The sequence below is a fragment of the Nothobranchius furzeri genome, chromosome 4 (assembly GCF_043380555.1).
Source record: "Nothobranchius furzeri strain GRZ-AD chromosome 4, NfurGRZ-RIMD1, whole genome shotgun sequence".
NCBI classification, from domain to species: Eukaryota; Metazoa; Chordata; class Actinopteri; order Cyprinodontiformes; family Nothobranchiidae; genus Nothobranchius; species Nothobranchius furzeri.
In genome coordinates this window covers 55,896,880-55,921,049 of record NC_091744.1, presented here as the reverse complement: position 1 = coordinate 55,921,049, position 24,170 = coordinate 55,896,880, and the positions used below count along the sequence as shown (strand labels likewise).

At 43.6% G+C, this 24,170-nt stretch overlaps 1 protein-coding gene across 2 annotated transcripts in view; it reads right to left on the bottom strand.

The window, feature by feature from the left end:
* Positions 1-10,697: 10,697 nt before the first annotated feature.
* The window catches only part of LOC107395305 (uncharacterized oxidoreductase YjmC), a 52,226-nt gene continuing 38,753 nt past the window's right edge, over positions 10,698-24,170 (bottom strand). For both annotated transcript variants that reach the window (XM_070550285.1, XM_054732843.2), the window contains 8 exons: positions 23,905-23,966; positions 23,765-23,818; positions 22,911-23,009; positions 22,579-22,714; positions 21,830-21,948; positions 21,010-21,105; positions 13,930-14,040; positions 10,698-13,348 (listed from right to left, as the gene is read on the bottom strand). In XM_070550285.1, coding sequence (XP_070406386.1) covers positions 13,283-13,348; positions 13,930-14,040; positions 21,010-21,105; positions 21,830-21,948; positions 22,579-22,714; positions 22,911-23,009; positions 23,765-23,818; positions 23,905-23,966 — 743 coding nt within the window. In that variant the 3' untranslated portion in view covers positions 10,698-13,282. The remainder of the gene's footprint in view (positions 13,349-13,929; positions 14,041-21,009; positions 21,106-21,829; positions 21,949-22,578; positions 22,715-22,910; positions 23,010-23,764; positions 23,819-23,904; positions 23,967-24,170) is intronic.

Below are 24,170 nucleotides of genomic sequence, written 5' to 3'. Positions count from 1 at the left end.
AATTCCAAAACCTACAGCCGAAAACTTCATAACTAATTGGGTTGTTACCAGACACCAACCGGATGAATGTCCAGGACCATTGGGTCAGCACCTTCTAACCTGTCCCCACAAGAAAGGAAAGCAGTCTTCTCCCTCAGCAAAGACCATCACAATTTTACCTGCAGACAAAGTATGTGTGCGGTTATTCTGATAACATCAGATTACCACAGCAAAGTCACCACACTTTTGAGCAACAGCACCATGAAGCTCTAAAGAGGGACCCGACAAACTGATTTAACAAGCAGATACAAGAGGAAAATCACGAACCATTTACAGAAACTGCGAAAGAACAAAGTAATCAATTATACATTTTACTACAGACTCTATCCAGGAGAAGCCGCCCCATGTATATATGGTCTTCCAAAGATTCACAAGGAAGGAACACCACTCAGATGCATCAGCAGCAGCATCAACTCGGTCACTTACAACATTGCAAAACACCTCTCCACCATCCTGGCCCCGCTGGTTGGAAAGACTCAACATCACATACAGAATTCGGTAGATTTTACGAGGAAAATTTAAGATCTTAAACGGGCCCCAAGGGAAACCATTGTCTCATTTCATGTCACTTCACTCTTCATATGAGCCGTTTTTGCAAAAAAAAAAATGCCGTCAATTTGCCGCAGCGCCGTGGTGGCATCAGGGAGTTCTAGATTGTTTATAAGTGGTCAGACCGTGGCTGTAATTTGGCGCAATCATGTAATTATTATTATTATTTTATTTTTTTATTTTATTTGAATTTTTTTTAAGTCCAGTGAAATAAAAGAGGAGGGTGTCATCCCCTCTAGATGGTGGTGTGGTGTGGTGTAGGCGGAGCGTTCACAAGCCTTGTTTGGCCAAAGAGGCGGACACTTGGTCGGCCAGCGTGAACAGCTGTGTAGAGTCGGTCATGTTGAGCAGCTTGGGGGACTCAACCAAGGTGACGATCTCAGCACCATGGTCGGTGCGAGCCCTGGCCATCTCACGGAACATCAGCTTATGGCTCTCAATAGGAGTCCTCAATCTTTATGAGAGGGTTCGTCAGGATGGGTGAGATGGGAGCTGAGGGGACAGTCTGAGGTGACTGAGGGTGTGTGTGTGTGTGTTGGGGGGGGGGGGGGGGGACAACGGAGGAGAGGATGGACAGGCTGTCTGAGATGCTCTCCTCTGCCTCCTTCCCCTTCTCCCTCTTTCTCTGTCCACCTCCAGGAACAAGGCCGATGTTGTCCAGAGAGCCAATTTTGGACTGAACTTTGAACTCGAGCTTCTCGTTTTTGATCTCAACGTTTCCACCATGTGTGATGTGAGTGGTTGGATTTGTATCCACATTTTGATGCAGCGTTGCTCAAATCAATCTTTTTGTGCAAAATTTGAACCTTGCCACCACCTGGCTTGTGCTTTAAGTTGTCTTTGGAACCACAGCGAGACTGGACACTGGATAAGTCCAGCTTCTTATCCAGGATCATGTAATTTTATAAAAGATTAAGCGATGGCGGTATAAATGGGTATGATGGTGGTCTCTGCGCTGCCGTGGACTTCCATTTATCTTGGACATAACTTGCTTTTTATTGGAAGCCTAAGTCTCCTCCCTTTCCCGTTGGCTCATGGGTCCCCGGAAGAATGAAAAAATGAATACAAGTCAATGGGGCTAAAAACGCTAATTTCTAATCTGCTTTACCTTACACCCTGGATCACACATATGTTGTGCTGCAATTTAAATGAAAAGTAATGATGGGTGTTTTGACCACGCCTGCCACGTACTTTGAGATTTATCAGCTTGTAAAAGTTTGCAATTAGCAAGACTACATCGGCACGTTGCATATGTGACGTCGTCGTCGTCTTCCTCCGCTTATCCGGGTCCGGGTCGCGGGGGCAGCATCCCAACTAGGGAGCTCCAGACCGTCCTCTCCCCAGCCACCAACACCAGTTCCTCCGGCAGGACCCCAAGGCATTCCCGGACCAGATTGGAGATGTAACCTCTCCAACGTGTCCTGGGTCGACCCGGGGGCCTCCTGCCGACAGGACGTGCCCGAAACACCTCCCCGGGGAGGCGTCCAGGAGGCATCCTGACCAGATGCCCAAACCACCTCAACTGACTCCTTTTAATCCGGAGGAGAAGCGGTTCTACTCTGAGTCCCTCCTGAATGTCCGAGCTCCTCACCCTATCTCTAAGGCTGAGCCTGGCCACCCTACGGAGGAAACTCATTTCGGCCGCTTGTATCCGCGATCTCGTTCTTTCGGTCATTACCCAAAGCTCATGACCATAGGTGAGGATTGGGACGTAGATCGACTGGTAAATTGAGAGCCTGGCTTTCTGGCTCAGCTCCCTCTTCACCACGACAGATCAGCTCAGCGTCCGCATCACTGCAGACGTCGAACCAATCCGCCTGCCGATCTCCCGATCCCTCCTACCCTCACTCGTGAACAAGACCCTGAGATACTTAAACTCCTTCACTTGAGGTAGGACCTCTCTCCCAACCCAGAGTTGGCAAGCCACCCTTTTCCGGCCGAGAACCATGGTCTCAGATTTACAGGTGCTTATCCTCATCCCAGCCGCTTCACACTCGGCCGCGAACCTACCCAGCAAGACCTGAAGGTCAAAGCTGGATGAAGCTAGAAGGACCACATCATCCGCAAAAAGCAGAGACGAGATTCTCCTGCCACCAAACTCGAAGCACTCCACACCACGGCTGCGCCTAGAAATTCTGTCCATAAAGGTAATGAACAGAACCGGTGACAAAGGGCAGCCCTGGCGGAGTCCAACCCTCACCGGGAACAGGTCCAACTTACTACCGGCTATGCGGACCAGACCTTAACAGAAAGCCACCCACCCCATACTCCTGGAGCGTCCCCCACAGGGTGCCCCTGGGGACACGGTCATAAGCCTTCTCCAAATCCACAAAACACATGTGGATTGGCTGGGCAAACTCCCACGCCCCCTCCATCACCCTTGCAAGAGTATAGAGCTGGTCCACAGTTCCATGGCCAGGACGAAAACCACATTGCTCCTCCTCAATCTGAGATTCAACTATCGATCGGACCCTCTTCTCCAATACCTTGGAGTAGACCTTTCCAGGGAGGCTGAGGAGTGTGATCCCCCTATAGTTGGAACACACCCTCAGGTCACCCTTCTTAAAGACAGAAGAAGGACGAAAAACGCTTTTCATTAGTTAATCAAATAACTTTATTTTTAATAAAGCTAATCAAAACAAATGTTGGTCAATAATAATCAGGTGACCGATCTGTGAAATCACAATGTATGATTTATGTGTTTAATGAATCACAGGACTAACTGAGCTAGACATTCTGACTCACATAAGGTAAACACATGACACATTGCTCCCTCATCCAATCAGAACTTCCTTTCTGTTGCTGGCAGAGTTCTGAGGTGTTTACTTAATCTGTCCACTCTGATTTGCTAAGAATTATAAACAACTGGGTTTAATAAAACAGAACGCCATTTTAAGTCAGTTCCAACAAAGCATTCAACGTAGTTCAACTTGGTTCGACGCAGTTACAACCATGGGCTCGACCAGCTCTCAAATCCATCATCGCTAAGTGAAGTGCAGACTGGCCAGCTGTATTTTCTACTTTAAGCTGAGAACTGTTAAGCTGGAAAATTCTGTCGTTTTATCAACAAGATGACGGTTCCTTCAGAATAAAAGCTGAACTCTCTACGTGACGCCGACACCTGCTGTTGCTACCGGGAGTCTATCCGTGGACTGGTTTGTCGTGCTGCAGACGCTGTGGTATCAGTTCCAGCACCAAAGGAGGGTCCAAGGACCTGGCATTCCGGATCATACACGGGAGTCTCCGAAGGTACGTAGATCGGCATAGATGGCATTTCATGTCTCTTCCTCCTGAAGTCCCTCGGTTAGTTAGTCAAAATAACATCTTGCCCTCAGACTCACCTCACACCAGATGGAGATTCTGGATGGAGACCACCACCCCGGTCTGCCACTCCACAGGAACTGCCCCCGATGACCACGCAATGTTACAAAGACGTGTCAACCACGACAGCCCTACAACATCCATAGCCTTGAGATACCCAGGATGAATCTCATCCACCCCCAGGGGCTCGGCCGCTGGGTAGTTGTTTGACTACCTCAGCAACTTCTGCCCCCGAGATTGGACAGTCCATCCCCAGGTCTCCCAGCTCTGGTTCCTCCTCGGAATGCGCGTAGGTGGGATTGAGGAGCTCCTCAAAGTATTCCTTCCACCGTCTGACTATAGCCCCAGTTGACGACAGCAGCTCCCCATCCCCACTGTAAACAGTGTGAGCGAGTTGCTGCCTCCCTCACATGAGGCGCCGGACAGTTTGCCAGAACCTCTTTGGAGCCGATCGATAGTCATTCTCCATGGCCTCACCAAACTCCTTCCACGCCCGGGATTTTGCCTCGGCAACTGCCACTGCTGCACCCCGCTTGGCTATCCGGTACCTGTCTGCTGCCTCCGGAGACCCACAGACCAACCACGCCCTGTAGGCCTCCTTCTTCAGCCTGACGGCTCCCCGAACCTCTGGTGTCCACCAGCGGGTACGGGCGTTGCCACCACGACTGGCACCAGCCACCTTGCGACCACAGCAAGCAACAACTGCTTCAACAATCGCAGAGTGGAACAAGGCCCACTCAGAGTCAATGTCCCCCACTGCTCTCGGGACGCGGTCAAAGCTCTGCCGGAGGTGGGAGTTGAAGACCGTCTTGACAGGTTCTTCTGCCAGGCGTTCCCAGCAGACCCTCACTATGCGTTTGCATATGTGACGTCACCACATAATCTCCTCTCCCCTAACGTAGCTGCTACTTACCACAAGACCAGATTTATGGTGGTTCTCTCCTCCTGTGGGAAGTTTGCTAAATTTACAGCCCTTTTCCCTCAGTTTTCTCTGTGACTGGTTCGATGACATCACTTTTGTGAAGCGCATTTGTAGTCCTGGACTTATTTTCACACAAAACCTAAAATAGTGTTTCCCCATTAGAGAATAAGAGTGTTCTTGGTATCAAAATGTGTCTTTAAAATTCACGGATATCATATGTGAAATCCATGGACCCAAGCGGAATTAGGACATAGAGTTTTTTGCCCCATTGACTTGCATTCATTTTTTCGTTCTTCCGGGGACCCACGGTCCAGAAGTAGATGGGCATGACTTAGGCTCCTTATTGTGATTGACGCCACGATCGTTACGTTTTTTTTAACAAACCGCTCTTAAAGGTCTGTCTCCCACAGCCCCTGTGCAGTCTCTGGTTACCTGAGCTCCAGCTCTAACGGAGAGAAGCTACAAGAGCACTGCAGCGCTCCAGTTTGCCATCTCAGCTGATATTTTTCAAAAAGCAAAACTTATGACAAACTGCCCTTCTTGAGCTGCATTTCGACTCACATCACCATCCGTCATCAGGGCTTTACACCATTGGGCCGAGAGCCTTCCCACAAAGACTGAAGGAAAGCAAAAGGAAGAGAAACACAAGAAACTGCAGATACCCTAACTGGGCCTTTGTGAGATCAACAACGAAGTCTGAAAAATCATCCAAAGCAGCAACCAGCAAAGAAAAGAACAACAGGCACAAAGGCCCCATCATCCCGTACGTGGCAGGAGTCTCAGACGACATCCCAGCAAACGTTAAACCCAACAACACCCTCAGAAAGAAACTGGTCCATCCAAAAGACAAAACACCCAAACAGAAGCTCAGTGGCATTATGCAGTCCAATGTGAGGACTGTCCAGATCATTAGATCGGGGAAACTAAACAACAATTACACAAGAGCATGGCACAACACAGGAGAGCCACGTCTTCAGGTCAAGACTCTGCAGTCCACCTACACCTGAAGGACAAGGGACACACCTTTGAAGCTGACAAAGTCCACATTCTGGACAGAGAAGATAGATGGTTTGCAAGAGGAGTAGAAGAAGCTATTTATGTCAAAAGTGAAAAGCCCAGGGGCTTAGATTTCACCTTTCCAGTACCTATGATGCAGATTTGAATCTCATTCCTAAGCAGTTTCAGTCTAGGTCACACCTTCCTGAATCTAATCAGCACGACTCCATCACATTAAAGGCTAAGGCCTCATCAAGGGGTAGAGAGGAGGGGTATTCAGAGTCGTTTCTGCTTGATAAACAACAACAGACAGCTACAGCTTATAAGTTTGGCTCTCACTTATTCCAGTCAGAATTTACAAAGTTCCTGGGATGAGGAGTGAAACATCTTCAAGAAACCAAAGAAGTCCAGTTGACTTCATTTTAACCCTTTCTCTTGGATTTATTATCCCTCATGTAGAATAAGCAGGGCTCTTGAGTTTTATTGCCAAACTAAAAATCCAAGCACATCTTAAAGTTTGACTGCACCTTACACTGGTGATTGTTTCTAAAACAATCCAGGCTCCCTCTGGGATACAATTACTTATTTTCGACGATTCAAAAATTCTGTCTATTAACATATCGCATCTTCTTACATCTGTAATTGTTTTTGAGTTTGGCACTTGATGTTACATAATCGTGTTGTCAAAGCGAGGTGTTTATTTATTTTTTCTCTCGTTTAATTAATTTGGTTTGTTTGTATCAGTTAGTTTTGGCGTATGCCACTGAAAGTCTTGCTATCTTTTATTGTTTTGGTGTTTCAAAGCAGGGCCCCCTTGAAAATGAGATGATGCATCTCAAGGGGGTTCATCCTCTAGAAATATAAGTAAATAAATAAATGGAAATGTTATGGAATAAAAATCAACTGATACAACAGCTTCAGAACCTTCAAATTCAAGCATTTTCACATTTTTGGGGACAATGTGGGTAAAAGGTTATCTCTGCAAACAATAAAGTTAAATAAAAAATGATGACAGACACACACACATTATTTGAAAAACGGATCATTTTATTTGGTAGATGATATAGTTCTAGCTGTATTCTTTTAGCATGCTGCCACCTAGTGGTGACAACTCTTTTATGCACGCCAGTAGAAGAACCTTTAGGAAATCAGCAAAAAAGGACAAAATATCCCAGTATACTCATTTTAAATGTGTTTGCATGCTATATTGACCCGAATATAGGACGCCCCATTTATAAGATGACCCCACTTTTAAAATGATTTTCAATGAAAAAAATACCTGGTCCTTTATTCGGGTCAATACGGCATGTTGTCTGGATCCAGCTGAATAAGGAAACTATCAATTAAACTAAATCAGTAGAAAGGGTACTAAAACATTAACAATGTTTTAAAGGGTACAATAAAAATGGCTAAACTTTTACATATAATTAGTACTTCAGAGTCAAACCAACACAGCCTTTCAGCCTTCGATGTTTTAAACAACAGCAAAAGTCAAAAACTGAAGAGAGCATATCTAAACATCTAAACTTGACTGTAAATATTCTGTATAATTAGTTTATGACCTTACAGGTGAAACTCAAAAAATTACAAAATGATACTGTTTATTTCAGTAAGTTAACTCAAAAGCGATCAATGTGACAGATATTCCGAGTCTGTATTTGTTATAATTGTGATGATTATGGCTTACAGCTTATGAAAACCCCACATTCAAAATCTCAAAATTAGAATATTGTGTACAGGCTCAATATTCTAGACTCAAAGCGTCACACACTAATCAGCTAATGAATCTACAACAAGGGTAAGCCTGGCAAGTCATTGTCACGATGCGGTGGAGCTGGTGGAGGACCCATGTTTGGTGGAGCTTGACCGGGAGGCAAAAACATCAAAGCAGGTAAAACACAGCTTTAATGAAAAACAGCATATAGGATAACACAGCCAGGAGCAATGAAACATAGCAAAAACACTACAATTGACAAGTGAATAACTGGGGGTATAAATAAACAAGGATAATCAGGAACACATGGGTAGGTTAAAAAAGGGGCAGGTGAGTCCAATAAACAACTAATGAGGGGAGAACAAGACCCAGGGTGTTTCTCAGTCAGGCGCTGCGGTGTGAGATGAACCTCAGGGGCAAAGTTAGCTTGTTGATCTGTATGAGTTGTCTGCAGGGTTGGCTGTGGAGGTTGTTTGGGTGGTCGGCCAATGGCCTGTACAGGCCCAGTAAGACGGCGGCTCAACTTCGCTCTGTGGCGGCTTAGTTTGGGGTGGTGAATGGGGAAGAAGGAAGCTGGAAAGGCCGGTACGGCCGATTATTCGGCTGGGTCGGGGCTGGCAAGAGGGGCCGTGGGGGTAGCTGTGATGCCTCGGACGGTAACTGGGAACGGGCAGGTGAAGCAGCAGAGGCTTGTGGAGGGCAGCGTGTGGTCCGCATCAGGGCGGTGGCTGGTGCGCGTTTCGCGACCTCCAACCCTTTTGTGGTAACCAGGGAGCTGAGTATGGTGAAAGGGGATATGCTGGATGCTACTGTTGTGTTTCATGGACTGTTGACGGTGGTTTGTTGGACTTGGGCCAAGTGCCTCAAGGCACTGAGACTTGAGGCGTTTATGGAGGTGGGAGTGACTGTTTCTGCGTCGCTTTGGTTAAGCGGGTGGTATGCGGCGGGTGATATGTGGCATGTTGAATAGCGTTTCTAAGTCTGATATGTTTGACTTCAAGTTGGGTGACGGTGGTGGCTGTTTGGCATCTGGGGTTTGACGCTCGTGATTCCACACCGCTGTTGATTACTTTTGACGCGGTGGAGCTTCCTGGCCGTGTCATGTTGGTCTTTCTCAGCTACTCGGTCTGGGCATTTGAGGAACCTCCCTTGAGGTGCTTCAGGTGTCAAGGCTTTGGGCATGTGGCTGGTGCCTGTGTGGTGGGTGTGAGGTGTCGGCGGTGCGAGGGTGCTCATGAGGGCAAGCGATGTGATCTGCCGCTCCACTGGTGTAATTGTGGTGGGGCCCATCAGGCTGCTTATAGGGGTTGTGTGGCATATAGGTTAGTGATGGAGGCGGAGAGGTTTCAGGCGGAGCATAAGATATCTTATGGGGAGGCAGTGCGTCATGTGGGGGTTAAGAGTGGTGTTGTGTTGGGGTCCGGGCCTCTGTCGGCTGGTGGTGTGGATGAGGGGGGCAGGTGTGGTTTTTGGCCTTTCTGGTAGAGGTCTTGTGGAGGGTGAAACATGTGGCGACCAACAAGTTGGATGTTGCTCGTGAGATGATTGTTGATACGGAGACCTTGTTGGGGTTTTGTGACGTATCCCCTGAGGAGGAATGGGGGACTGCGTGTTCGCGCGGGATTGAGGGGTCTGTTGCGGGTCATGGGACAACCTTGGTGAAGGATATGGGTGCTGGAGGAGGTGTGGGAGTGTTGGTGGTAGTGGGGTAAGTTTTCTTACGGGGTTGTGTGAGTGTGTGTGTTCACAGGGGAATGCGCTGGTGGAGGGTTGTGTTGGTGTTAGACCTGCAAGTGCGCAGGTGCGGGAAGGTTCATGTTTGTTGAGCGCGACAGGTTGTGTTGGTTAGGCTGTGGAGGTTGTTGTGGCAGCAATGCGCCTTTTTGGCATCCAGCCTGCCTTTTTTTCATTGAAGAAGAAGGTACCTTACTTACGATGACACTGTCCTTCCTTGGTCAAAGAAAACGGTTAAAAGGAACAGACTTACATCACATGACCACAGCTTCTGCAACATGACACGAGACGTAACATTATATTTTACACGTATAAGTTTCAATATAATTGTATAACGAGCCTTTTACTTTTTGAATTGTGTATATAATGGTTAACTTAAATATGTAAGCGAGTTACTACCCGCTAGCCACCGATGCTGCAACTACTAAGCAACTAACCAACCATAGATAACTTCTTTGGATCTAAAAAAAAACTGTTTAGATGTCAGCCTGATAGCTACTATTAGTTGACTTACATTTAAACATGAAATTGGCCCCAGAAGTAGCTGCCGGCTTCTGATCCACCATCCTTTTGAAATACAGCGGTGTATTCTGGGTAATTTTTGGCCAAGGCCAGGCTACAAGGCACCTCACATGTACCATTGCTCAGCTAGGTAAATGGCTAACAAACTGAGAACAGACGCCTCGGTAGAACATGAATATTGGAACATGTCTTGGTAGATCCTGATGACGTATCTCCTAGGCAACCGAGGCGGGGCCAAGACATCAAGGCAAGGTTTCTTGTCATTGAGAAACACCCCAAGTGTCAGAGGGGGTGGAGCAGATCCTCACAGCCATCTTATTTATGTGAAATTAAGAGTTTGGCCAAAACCCATTGACAGATCTCAGTCGTGGGGCAAGATATACGGTTGTGTTTCAAACTGTTTCTATTGGACAACGGGCATGAAATACTCAGCGCTACAGGTGTCAGTCAACGGGGCAGTCCACTGTCCACAAAGACACCAACACATCCTTTCTCTAAATAAAAGGTAAATGGCCTATATTTGTATAGCGCCTCCTTAGGATTCTACAACCCCCCAAGGCACTTCACAACACAATCCGTCATCCACCCATCCACATACACATTTATAAGCTGGTGATGATGAGCTACAATGTAGCTACAGCTGCCTGGGGTGCACTGACAGAGCATGGCTAAAGCGACACGCAAAGCAAAATCACTTTGCTTCTTCAACTGTCTGTCTAGATTTCTAAGCTAGCAAAGTGCTCCTAAGGTCTCATTCTAAGTTGTATCACTAAAATAAATGGACTTTTGCACCATATTCTAACTTTTTCAGTTTCACCCGTAATTGGCCTCCCTAGTGGTCGGTAGAAATCACAGAAGGACAAAAAACAAAACAAAACAAAAAAAAAAACAAGAAAAATGTTTTGATTTCTTGTGGTTTTATTGAAAATAGCTTTTTACAGCCTTACAATAAAACAAAAGACAATAAAACAGAATTCTATTCTGCTGCTAAGTTTCAATGATTATCATTGATTAAAACGATCAGTATAATGAGAACTAATACAGCAACGGCATCGCCACAATCAGGAAAAGTCCAGTCTGTTTTGTAACGTGTTCCCACATAAAGTGTTTCCATTTAGCTCGAATTAAAAGATAACATTTTTAAAACACATTCTTAATAGTTTTGGACTCAGAAATGTTTAAAGAAAGCAATAACTAAACATATTATGAGGTTATGATTACAAGAACGTTACTGATACTCTATACCGGGTGTATTCAATTCCGCTCCTGGATGGCCGGTATCCAGCACGTTTTAGTGGTTTCTCTGCTCAAAAACACTTGATTCAGTGGTTGAATCACCTGTGCAGCAGCTCATAAGGGTCTGCAGAAGCCTGTTAATCACCTGCTGATTGAAATCAGGTGAGCTGAAACAGGCTTAACTAAAACCTGGTGGATACCGGTGTCGGTACAGGATCTGCTCGGGTGCAGGATCGGCTCGGGGTCCTTCGACTGCCGATCACGTCAAAGTAGTTGATTGGCTAAACATGAAGCTTACGGAAGTGACGTTATCAAGTTATGATTTTGACTGGTCACAACAAATTTGCGGTCGTAGTCTTAGCGGTTGTAGTCCTGTAGTCCAAAAATCAACACATTCTGGAGAAAAGATGTTTGAATTTCTAAAGGAAATGTAAAATATAAGCAAATGACCCTCAAAAGCTCTTGATGTTGATGAAATGGGGCAAAATAAAATATAAGAACTTTATTGAAAGACACCAAGCAACATTTTGAGTCAAAGAATGTATTTCGATAACAACTAAGGAAATATACAGACGAGCTCCACATTAATACTAACAGATACGCCTTCACATATCAGAAATGTTCTATTTTTTGTCAGCCCGATGTTGGTGTTATGCAGTTTCACATTCTTTACAAAACAAAGATGGTGTTTTATTAACGAATTACAATTATAAAGAAAATATTTAGGTGTTAACAAACAAGAATTTATTAACAAAACTGCTGATGTCGTTCCAAAATGTGTGTGAAAGCCAACTAGATTTGCAGTAATGTGACGTCATCGGCAGTCGAAGGACCCCGAGCCGATCCTGCACCCAAGCAGATCCTGTATCGACACCGGCCCTCCAGGCCTGGAACTGAATGCCCCTGCTCTATGCATTACCAGTCTAATGTGGAGGGTTATGTGTGCAAGTATAGCCTCAGCACCCACACATAGCTGTTGAAAATCTACGCAGGAGAAGGTTAAAACTCTGGAGGCAGGCGTTGTAGATTTGCAACGATAAAACCTACCTACCTGGTTACTCCACATACGTATTTCATGAGCATTTTCTTTAACTCAGAAGTACCTCTGAAGGACTTAGTTGTTCATCCTTTTATCAAAACTTATTTTGAGACTGAGGCCTAGTCCACACGTAGCCGGGTTTTTTTTTAAAACGAATATCCGCCCCTCCAAAAAGTTGCATCCACACCACCTCGTTTAAAAAAAAAAACTCTGTCCACACGTACCCGGAGAAATACGTTGTTAAGGACATGCCAGACCTGTAGGTGGCAGTACTTCCCCCATTCTTAACCTCGTCCTTCGTCTGTGGTCTTCTGCAAGGAGCAGTAATTCCGCTTGCAAAAACAAACAAGCAAAAAGCGCTTGGACAACTGATAAAGCGAGCGCAGCTCTGAGGCATCCATGATGCCGGCTAGTGTAAACACAGGTCGCACACGTGATGTCAGCATTTTTTGTCGCGGAAAGTGACGTTGCGGACCTTAAAACTCCCGGTTTTGTCTGTCCACACGCAGACACCCAAAACGGAGAAAACGCAGATCTTCACTTTGGCCAGAGTTTTTAAAAAGATCCGTTTTCGTGTGAAAAAACTCAGTTTTCGTGTGGATGACAGGCCAAAACGTAGAAAAATATCTACGTTTTGGCAGATCCCTGGCTACGTGTGGACAGGGCCTGAGAGGGTTAAATAAGTCAGTTGACATGTGAAATCTCATCTATTTCAAAAAGGATCTCAGCTTAAATTAAGGTTTGTATTTGTTTTTAGATCTGCAGACACAATATCAGATCATGTTTCTTTTAAAAAGAAAAATCATAATTATTGCTTAGAATGTCACAACAGGCTTTTCTTTTGTACTTTTTCATAGTTTTTAACTTTCACATTAACTTGAGTCATGTAGGGGTCAGTCGGTTGGTCCCAACCTGTTCAAAGCTCACCCCGTCTCACAGAAAACACAGAACCAGTCGACACAGCACAAGTGGTTTTGGCTCTTGCATATATAAGTAAACTCCACCCACTAACCCACCTGTCAAGCATCAACCATTACTTGACACTTCGCTCCACCACCAGCCTCTGTTTAACTTTCTAATATTTTTACAGTGTTACTGTGTTAAAATGTTAATAAAAACAATAGTACTATGATGTGTGTAAACACAACTGTCCTTCCAGAAACTTAGAGAAATCTCTAGGGTGAGTTCAATCGGCAGATTTCCAGATATTCTAGACTGAGACAAGTTTGTCGCATGGCAGCTGCTTGTCGACACCAATTTGTTTTGCGTAATCATTCTGCGAAAAAATAAGAGAATCAAAATATTGAAATTCAAAGTATAGTAAAGCACCAAATGAACATTTTGTAAAATTATGACGATAAATTACTTTAGCTGAAAATGGACCAAACCAACCAAAAATGCACATTTTATGTCAATTCTTGAACAAGAAGTCAAGAAACAGTCATTTGAATCTTCATGAGAAAAGAAAAAGTAAACACTTGAATCAGTCTAAATAGCGGCTGGATAGCTCAAGTAGTAAGGCACCCGACTTTTAAGCAGGGGACCCAGGGTTTGGATTTGGATTTGGGCCAATACCAATCTTCACTGCTGGTTTTGAAGAGTTAGATGAAGACTCACTTTTTTACTGGGACGCTTCCTCAGCATGTGTTTTAGCTTATTTTTAGATAATTCAGCTATCTTTCACCCTGTTGTTTTATCTACATCTCCTGCTTTTATTTGTTTTATGTATATCTTTGTTGACAGGGGTCATTGATGTTTAAATTTATTTTATGTGTGCAAAGCACTTTGGCTCATCTCCTGGTCAATGGACATTGCTGTAGAAACAAAGTTGATGATGATATTTATTTTAGGTCTTACAATGTATTTGATGATGTTGATGTGGTAGGGTATTCCTCCCATCTCCTCACACTTCTTTATGTTGACCCTCTCTGGATCTCCAGCAGCCAGAACAGGAGAGTGGGGATCAGCCTGCATACCACAGCAACAATAACAACATGAAACATCATACATGGTTTCTTAAGGATCAATACATTGTAAGTCAGTAAACAATCCAAGCCTAATTCATTTTAATAAAATGTGTAGCCAATGAGCTACATATTTGTCTGCAAAATATACCATCCATCCATCCATCCATCCATCCACCCACCCACCCACCCACAAATTTTCAGCTGCCTTATTGGAATCGGGTCGCAGGGGCAGCAGCTTAAGCCAAGAGGCCCAGACTTCCCTCTCCCCAGCTACTTGGGCCATCTTCTTCGGGGGGAATCTCAAGGTGTTCCCTGGCTAGCCGAGAGATGTCCATCCAGCCTGTCCTGGGTCTTTCCTTGGGCCTCGTCCCAATTGAATATGTCCAAAAAATCTCACCAGGGAGGCATCCAGGAGGCATCCTGACGAGATGCCTGAGCCACCTCAACTGGCTCCTCTCAATGTGGAGGAGCAGCAGATCTACTCTGAGCCCCTCCCAGAAGATCTGAGCTTCTCATCCTATCTCTAAGGGAGAGCCCAGACACCCTGCAGAGAATCTTGAATGGGAAAAGGGTAGAATACCTCCTCTAGGTTAGAGATGAGATCCTGCCCCAAGTGGAGGAGTTTAAGTATCTTGGGGTCCCTTTCACAAGTGAGGGAAAAATAGAGCATGAGATTGATAGGGGGATTGGTGCTGCATCTGCTGTGATGCAGGCGCTGTACCAATCTGTCGTGGTGAAGAGAGAGCTGAGCCAGAAGGCAAAGCTCTTGATTTACCGGTCAATCTACGTTCCTACCCTCATCGATGGTCAGGAGCTTTGGGTAGTGACCGAACGAACGAGATCGTGAATACAAGCAGCCAAAATGAGTTTTCTCTGCTGGGTAAAATGTACTAATGTAATAAAATAAAACAATAAGTCAAAGAGAAATCGAGTTAATGCTAAATGACAATAAATCCAGAAGTGACTGAGATAAATGAGCAGTTTCAACACAGAAACTCGTGTCTGATGTATAGGCTGCATATACGTATTATCTTTCTGTAAAAGGCTCAATCTACTTGGTTACTAAAAGGTATGTGTGGTAGTTTAGTTTGTGGTATAGTTATAACAAAGAAAGACTTGTTGCCACAACACATTTGTGAAGTCTTTGCTGAAGGGTGATCACTGGCATGCAAACAACTTGGAATGCTTGATTGGCCAAAATCAAATGAAACACCAAGGTCCAAATTCAAATTTAAAGATTATGCATGTATTGAAGGTGGATTATAAATTTTTATGCCTTCATCTAGCTCATAACACTACCTGCCAGTGTCCCTCTATAATCAGCAGCCACGTAGTGTCAGCAGATAGGAGCTGCCTTCACAACCACTGTTTTCAATAGAATTCATAAACACATTTGAAATTGAGTTTTTAAACATTGTTTTAATATCATCAGCAGGTGTTAATGGGTCCTGGTTGTGTGTAATCACACATTTGCACTGGGTCTAACGCATGCCAATCAATGAAGAGTGTTCACAAGTAAACGTGTTGTACCTAACCAACCCTAACCCTAACGGTACATCAAAACAGACAGGTGGTGTTAGGACACCCGTTCAAAGGAATGACGCAAACTCTGATCTGTAGATAAGGTCTCACTGCAATGCGGTCTTCTATTGACCCTTTGCACTGACGTCACCTAATCACGTGGGTCCACCATGGTGGACGGCAAAAGCCTGTAAACAGTGAGCGACACGATTACTAAACAAAGGGAAAAGTAGAGCCTGAAATTGTTCTTGCGATCAAAACAAAAACAAAACTCCTCCAGCATTCCTTCAACTAGCTCATGTATGGCGTTTAAAGCGTGCCACAACCCGTGCACGCGCATTGGGTCCACAGCGCGCGTGTGAACGGGACTCGCGAGCGGAAATATACATGGCGAGAGGTCATTTGTGCACTGAGAGGGAGCAAACTGTGTCTGTGAGCGCACAAGGATGTGCACAAGTGACAAACCTGCGTGCGCGCGTTGTCAACGAGCACACGGCAGAGGAAAACGTGCGCGCGCGGCAGCCTCTGTGCGCGCTCGGAAGCCTCTCTGCGCGCTCGGTTTCTGACTCCTGCTCGCTCGGCTGTAAGGGCTTTTGGCACTCTGGAGGCGTGGCCTGTGGCAGATCTTCTCTGTCCTCTGATTGGTTAGTTTACCCCGCACTTTACCCTCTATCTATATAAAAAAGTCTGATATTCAGTAGTTGCTGGCATAGCTCAGCTGGGAGAGCGGGTGACTCTCGCCCCGGAGGTTACAGGTTTGAGTCCGGGCAAGGAAAATGCAGTAGATGTCATGTTAATTTTTCTTAATTTCAGGTATTTTACAGTTGTGACCGTTCAACTGTCATTAAACGTCCGAATGTTTGCTGGGCAGTGTTTTAAAAAGTGCACATAAGCTAGATGGTTTTAACCATATAAAATTACATTTTTTGTGATACTGGAAAAATACATACTGAAATAAAACTACTGATTGAAAACTTTATGACTGTGGTTGTACAATATATGACTCACTAATACACTGCAAACTCCCTTAGAGTGGGGCTTCCAGAGAGAGAGAGAGAGAGAGAGAGAGAGAGAGAGAGAGAGAGAGAAAAGTTCTTGCCTCATTAATGTATTTTTTTTTTCAGTATTTAATTGACAAATTATCCTTTCAAATAATTAATTGATGAGTTACACAATTGTCCATTTAGAATTGTTGAATGGACTGAGTAAAGTTTGGTGCACTTTATATATTTCAAAACATGTTTTTTTTAATGATGCATATAAATAATTTAAATGTTAATTTAATGAAATATTTCTATTTTTTCATTACCTCACCCTTGTTTTGACAAAAACGGGACCTTGCTGGATAATATCATGGAGAAACTATTTGTTCACAGTACATGGCTCAGTGAGGATCTGTATACCAAACGAGGAGATACTCAGAAATCGGTCTGCAGATTGTTACAACCCAGACTGGAAGTGGTGGGCTGTAATAAGAAAGGAGACCAAACAGAGGAGTGGGGGTTCAACAACTGATTTATTTAACAAAAGTAAGGATTTACTAAAGCAAGTTAGTGAACAGAAAATGGCCAGTGAGGACTCTCCACCACACAGGAGAGACCCAGTGAAAGCAGAAAAACAGTAGGCTTTGTAGGCAGCACCACACCCTGAGCCCAGGTGCCTCCAAGGCTGCTTAACGAGCTGCCTACAACAGAAGAAAAACACAATTAAACACAAATGAAAACCCAATGAGACGGTGGGGGCATCACAACAAGTTCAGGACTACCCAAACACCAGTAATTCTTGACTGCACTAACTTGCTTTAGTAAATCCTTACTTTGGTTAAATAAATCAGTTGTTGAACTCCCCACTCCTCTGTTTGGTCTCCTTTCTTATTACAGCCCACCACTTCCAGTCTGGGTTGTAACAATCTGCAGACAGATTTCTGAGTATCTCCTCGTTTGGTATACAGATCCTCACTGAGCCAAGTACTGTGAACAAATAGTTTCTCCGTGATATTATCCAGCAAGGTCTTGTTTTTGTCAAAACAAGGGTGAGGTAATGAAATAATAGAAATATTTAAATAAATTAACATTAAAATTATTTATATGCATAATTAAAAAAAACATGTTTTGAAATATATAAAGTGCACCAAACTTGACTCAGTCCATTCAACAATTCTAAATGGACAATTATGTAACTCATCAATTAATTATTTGAAAGGATAATTTGTCAATTAAATGCTGAAAAAAATAAACAATACATTAATGAGGCAAGAACTTTTTAAACTTGATCATACCTACACCCACAAGTCTATTTTTACCTGGTTAAAACCATCTAGCTTATGTGCACTTTTTAAAACACTGCCCAGCAAACATTCGGACGTTTAATGATAGTTGAACGGTCACAACTGTAAAATGATATCACAGGAATTAGGAAAGAGTAATATGACATCCACTCTATGTTCCATGGCCAGACTCGAACCTGGATCCTCCTGAGTGAGAGTCACCCGCTCTCCCAGCTGAGCTATGACAGCAACTGCTGAATCCCAGATTTTTTTATATAGATAGGTAGAGAGTAAAGTGCGGGGTAAACTAACCAATCAGAGGACAGGGAAGATCTGCCACAGACCACGCCTCCAGAGTGCCAAAACTCCTCACAGCCGAGCGAGCGGAATTAGAAACCGAGCGCGCAGAGGCTGCCGCGCGCGCACGTTTTCCTCTGCCGTGTGCTCGTTGGCAACGCGCGCACGCAGGTTTGTCACTTGTGCACATCCTTGTGCGCTCACAGACACAGTTTGCTCCCTCTCAGTGCACAAATGACCTCTCGCCATGTATATTTTCGCTCGCGAGTCCCGTTCACGCGCGCGCTGCCATGTATATTTTCGTTCGCGAGTCCCGTTCACACGCGCGCTATGGACCCAATGCGCGTGCACGGGTTGTGGCACGGGTCTGACGCGATACTCATGCCCAGTTCAGTTATCAGGAGTTGCGCATCTAACGGGGGCTCATAGAGAGCGGTATGCTAACTAGCTTACCAACATTAGCTTACGTTCTCTCTGCAGCTGTTCACCGATGTAAACATGTTGCTGACTTTGCTTAAATTCACCCCGCTGGATTTATAACATTATGTTATAAACAGCGTTTCACTTTACACCAAAGCTGATTTTTTAAGCTTCTGTTGCTGGTGGTGTTACCGGGATCAGCTGCTGCTCTCACACCGGAATGAGAAGATCTCTGAACGCCGACGCTCATATAAATAAATAACGTAATTTTAACACACGTAGTTGTACATCGGAGCTTTAATATTGTAAGGTTATGAAGTTCATCATTTTCAGCTCCACACAGCTGCCCCCTGTGCACAGTAACACCCGTGTAGAAAAGCCAAGGTCGGGTGTTCCTCAGACTGTTTACATTCCAGGAGAAGAGCCAGAAGGAGGAGAAGAACGCTTTTACTTAATCAAAGTACTTAATTTGTGATTAAAGCTATTCGAAACAGATGTTGATCAACAATAATCAAGTGAATGATCTGTGAAATAAATATGTCATGATTTATGTTTAATGAAAACAGGACTATTGCACAGACAGACTGATCCTCATCTCCATAGAAACGCATGACACATTGTTCCAACCAATCAGAGCTTTCGGCTGCCGCAGGAGAATCTGCTGGCTTGTTGACTTAAAGAGCAAGTCACCCCCTACAAGAAACTTACTTCACTCCCACTTCATGTTTGAAAAATGCAACAAATGCTGTTGCTTGGCAGACCGAGAGGGCGGAGCCGCTAACAAATACACACACACATAGGCTCACAATGGCATTATGACATCGTAATATACCAGATGACATCATAGCATACCTCTTAGCCAATAGCGGTGGCAGATTTAAATTCAAATACAGTGCAGAATTTTTCCCTGACGACGGTGCAACACTGACAGTTTTAGGCAGAATATTTTAATTTTAACCAAGATGCAATGAACTGCCAAATTATTGACTACACGTGTCTGTAGCATGATTAGACACTCCTTTATATAGTTTTATCAGCAAAAAAATGTGATTTGGGGGTGACTTGCTCTTTAAAGTGTCCAATCCCGTTTCCTGAAACTTAAAACAATTCAGAGATATAAAACAAGGCAACGCCATTTTAAGCTCAGTTCCATTTTGACTTCAGTTCTATTCACCGTCATCCTAAAGAAAAGCACAGCCTGGCCATATGTGTTTTCTTCTTTAAACTAAGAACTGTGAAGTTGGAGATTTTCGTCGTTTAACAACCAGACGACATCCTTTCAAAATAAGAGCACCTGCTGACGCCGCCGATTGGTACCGGGGTCGACCCTTCAGACGGGCTTTGAAACGCTGCGACTGCTGCTCCGACAGCTCCAGCGCACATCCGAGGCCTCCAGACCTGGCATTTCCTGATCTACCTGGGAGGCCCCCCACTGGGTACGTACACGGCAAAATAGCAGCTCATGTTATCACTTTATAAGCCTCGTGATATCTAGTCATAACAAAGACTACCAGATTCAATGACGTCAGCCTAAGGAGTCTGAACCAACCACACACACACACACACACACACACACACACACACACACACACGCACCAACACAACATCCAAATCCATTTTCATCCATCACAGAGTTAGTCCTGGTAGATTGTTTAGAATTTATTATTAAGAAATTAAAGATTCTCAAACGATCCCATCTCTCTCTCTTTTCTTGTCTCAAAGTCAATACAGAGTGTTTAATTAAACTCCCTGATGATAAAAACAGCCTATTCTTCTGATTATAAAAAGTGATCTACTTACAGTGTATTAAAATACAACTCTAGATAGTTACATCACTTCAATTCCGTTACAATATTGTTAAACAAAAACAAAACTCGATATTCTCGATTTACACTACAGTGGACGGAACGCAGTCTCCGTGGTGAAATACCCATCCATCAGGATTATCAATAACTAGTATAAACACATACATTTATCCCTGTCCCTGTCTTCCTCGTGAAATAAATGTTAATCTTACCAGTTAAAAACATGTTTGCTGCAAATCTGAGGGCTGCTAGTCCACTTGATTGGTTGACCTATGCAATTCATCTCCGTCCTCGGTCTCCATCAAAGGTATTAAAAATAAAAAACGAGTTGAGTTTATGTCTGTCTGTTAGTGCAGCCGACCACACAGCAAGCTAAAACAATTTTACTGTCAAATCCACTAAATAAAAGCGATAAAAGGCTACAAACTGGCTTGTTTTGACTAGCTTCACTTGAGTTTCAACAGGTGTAAACGGTCTTTTTGCCATCCATCAGGGCGAAGGGGGCGATCACATGACACGTGCAAAGGGTCAATAGAAACTCAAGGATCCAAATGAGAATATGAGCTGGCAAGTACTTGATCCTGAATGCCTTGGATTTGTTTCAAGGACATATAAAATGTCTTGACTGGAAGATCCAAATCTATGAGTGGAGTCTACTCACAGGATTCTGGTGTCTCTGGATAGAGAGCAGGTCTGACATTCTCTCGTTGAATCCTGAAGCAAAGTTTTCTGGGTTGATGGCCACAAAACACTGACCCTGAAAGCCAAACAAGACAAAGAATGAAGTACCAGAAGGAATAAAGCTGATCCAGCTTCCTGATGACTACAGTAGAAGCTTCAGTGTCTGAAACAGAATATTAGTGTTTGTCCTTAAAAGATTTAAACTAAGATAAGCTCTACGAATCAACTAGTTCAACTACAGATCTGTTTTTCATAGAACCGTTGCCTTACTTTATATTTAACTTTTTACGCATGTTTCAGCCCTTCTAATAGTAGAACAAGAAACTGAATTTGCAATATTACAATGACATTAAAGAAAAACCTCATAGATAGGGATGCAACCATACCACTTTTTTCCAAGCTGATACGATACTGATACTTGGACCTGAGTACTCGCCAATACCGATTACCAATACCGATACTTCTACCACACAAAAAAAAACCGCAATTAATTGAAATACAGGTTTTATTTTCTTCTCTGCTTTCAACAGGAAAAGACTGTGAGGTAGATAAAAAGTAAAATATATCAATAGAAATGATCACATAACTAAACTATTAGGTGAACAATAATGAAACGTTACAGTGAAGCCACTTTCAAGCAACTGCATTGGTATCGGTTCCTGGTATCGGTTAACCTTTACCAGTACCAATACCTGACGCAGTACCATTATTGGTGCATCCCTACTCATAGACTTTGTTTTCTACTGAAACTGGAAGGCCGATGCAGAAGAAGAAGAAAGAAACATTTAAAAAGGGTGTACCAGGTCGGCAACGCGGTCAGTCACTTTCCATGTACGGATGTATTTGCTGTAGTGAGCTCCAGCCAAGATGCCACAGAACACCTCCACCATCATCCCCAGACCGTAGCCTTTGTATCCTCCTGAAGGCAACAAGACTCAAAACTTTCCATATCTGCAATCTTCCCCCAAAATTATTCAAGCCAAATGTTGGCTGCTGCCTACGACTGTTAAAGCACAAAATAGTGGTGCTAAATAGAACAAGCTCTGTATTTAGTGTCTGTGTACATCCATGCATTTAGGGATATAGATGTGTAAAGGTGTTTATGTGTGTACATGAATGTTTACGTGTGTGTATATGTAGAAGTACCATTTTATCAAAAACATTTTTAATACATATAAGGGTGGGCCTGGATAAGGTGGTGCTACTTTCTGCCACCTTTTGTCTATGTTTTACAGACCATTTTGTTCAAACCTCTTAGTCTTGTTTTTTTCATTCCCTGTATTTGTTTTGTTGAAATTTTATGTGTTTCAAATAAAAAAATAAATAAAAAAGAGAATGTAATGATTTCTAAAATGTATTTGCTACTTTTATCTAAGTAAGAGTGAGTTTTCCACTGGTAAAGGGATCACAGTTCTGTGCAAACAGCATAGCTAACATAATAATAATAATAATAATAATAATTTTGTTTCAACAGGGCATGATGATAAATTATCTCAGCACAAAACAAAAGATATTGCCCAGATGTAAAACTCCAAATGAAATAAGAGACCTGTTGCCTCACTGCCCCCAACAGGTACCAGTCCTCCTCCAGACAGAACCCTCTTTGGATCAGTAGTTAAATGACCCTGAGGGTCACAGCCCCAGCCATCAGGGATTTTGTCCCCACGCCGCTCATTCAGCTCCACCTTTTGCAAGTTACAGACATTTTACATCATTACAGATTTAGATGTTTACAAATCAGTTCACTTTCAGTGACTTTGCCATATTCTACCAATACAATAAAATGCTGAACAATGTTGTTAACAAAGTAATTATTAATCAAATAACTTTCATAACTTTGCTTTCTCAAAAAAAACATAAAGATCAGAGAATGGATGTTACCTTTCCCAGCGCTACTGCTGAAGTGGCCGTATCTAGAACAAAGCTGTCTCCATCTTTACCAGGAGCGGCCACACTCAGTGGGTTGGTGCCCAAAGTGCGCTGCAGACGCAAACCCCACAAGATTAGAACAAGAAAGGCTTTTACAAGAAAAAAGAAGCCTAGTTTATACATCTATGTCAGCTCAGATGCAGAGCCGGGCGAACACGTTGATGAAGACAATGGTCTCTGTTACCTGGGGAGTGTTGCAAAGCAATTCCCTGGGAGAATAACGAGGCGTAGCACTTTTCTGGATGTACTGCCACTACTGCAGTCACGTCTTTCATAAACAATAGTGTATTTACTATTTTGTGTTATACTGTTTTTGCTTAGCGCTGCTGGCGGTTCATTACACCAGCCTTCTAAGTGGCAGCACACCTCCCGTTCGCCCTGGGTGCGCGTGGGGTTTGGGGACCACGAAGAGGGGGTCCGGACACGACCCGCTGGCCGCCTACTGAGGACCACTGCTGTAGTGTTAAGTACTTTAGAATCCTCTGGCTCTGAGATGCGATGTACAAGTGCCAGTCGTTTATGCTATGATTTGCTTTTAACCGCCTGGAAACCAGCCTCTACCTGCAAAACCAGTCCTGTTTTAGACCTGTTGTTGCCCCTGTAGTGCACCTGTGTTTCATTTCACTCTCACTAAAAAGCTGACACTACTTTAAAAATAATCACCACTACCAAACTGACCAAATCAGTATGCCAGAGATTAAACTGACTTGGTACAATATATAGTATTAGACTCAGATTGAAATGGTTCTTTTGACTTTTTTAAGCAGTCCGTAGAGAAAGGTTTATTTTACAGGGTGAATATTTACCTCTTTACCACGAGTTGGGACCACCAGGGGGGATGTGTTGGTAAAAGACATACCCTGTGGAGATAGAAATGATGTAAAACACTTACTTTGCTAATATTAGGATAAAAGAGAATGAATCAATAAATAAAGGCTTCACTCACTATCATGTTTTCCTTCAGTGCCTTCATTGCATAATATCCAGCAATGCCAAAATGATTTGAACCTAAAACAGAAGCAGAAAAATGTAATGATCTAAAAACACCTCATTAACTCTGGCTTATATTTTCATCATGAACTTCCTTTTAAAATAAACACAACGTAGTTATTAAAACATTTCTGTCATCCTCATTAGGATAGCAAAACAGCTTTTAACCCATAAGACCTGCCATGGAGCAAGTTCGCCAGAACTTATATTTACATTTTTCCA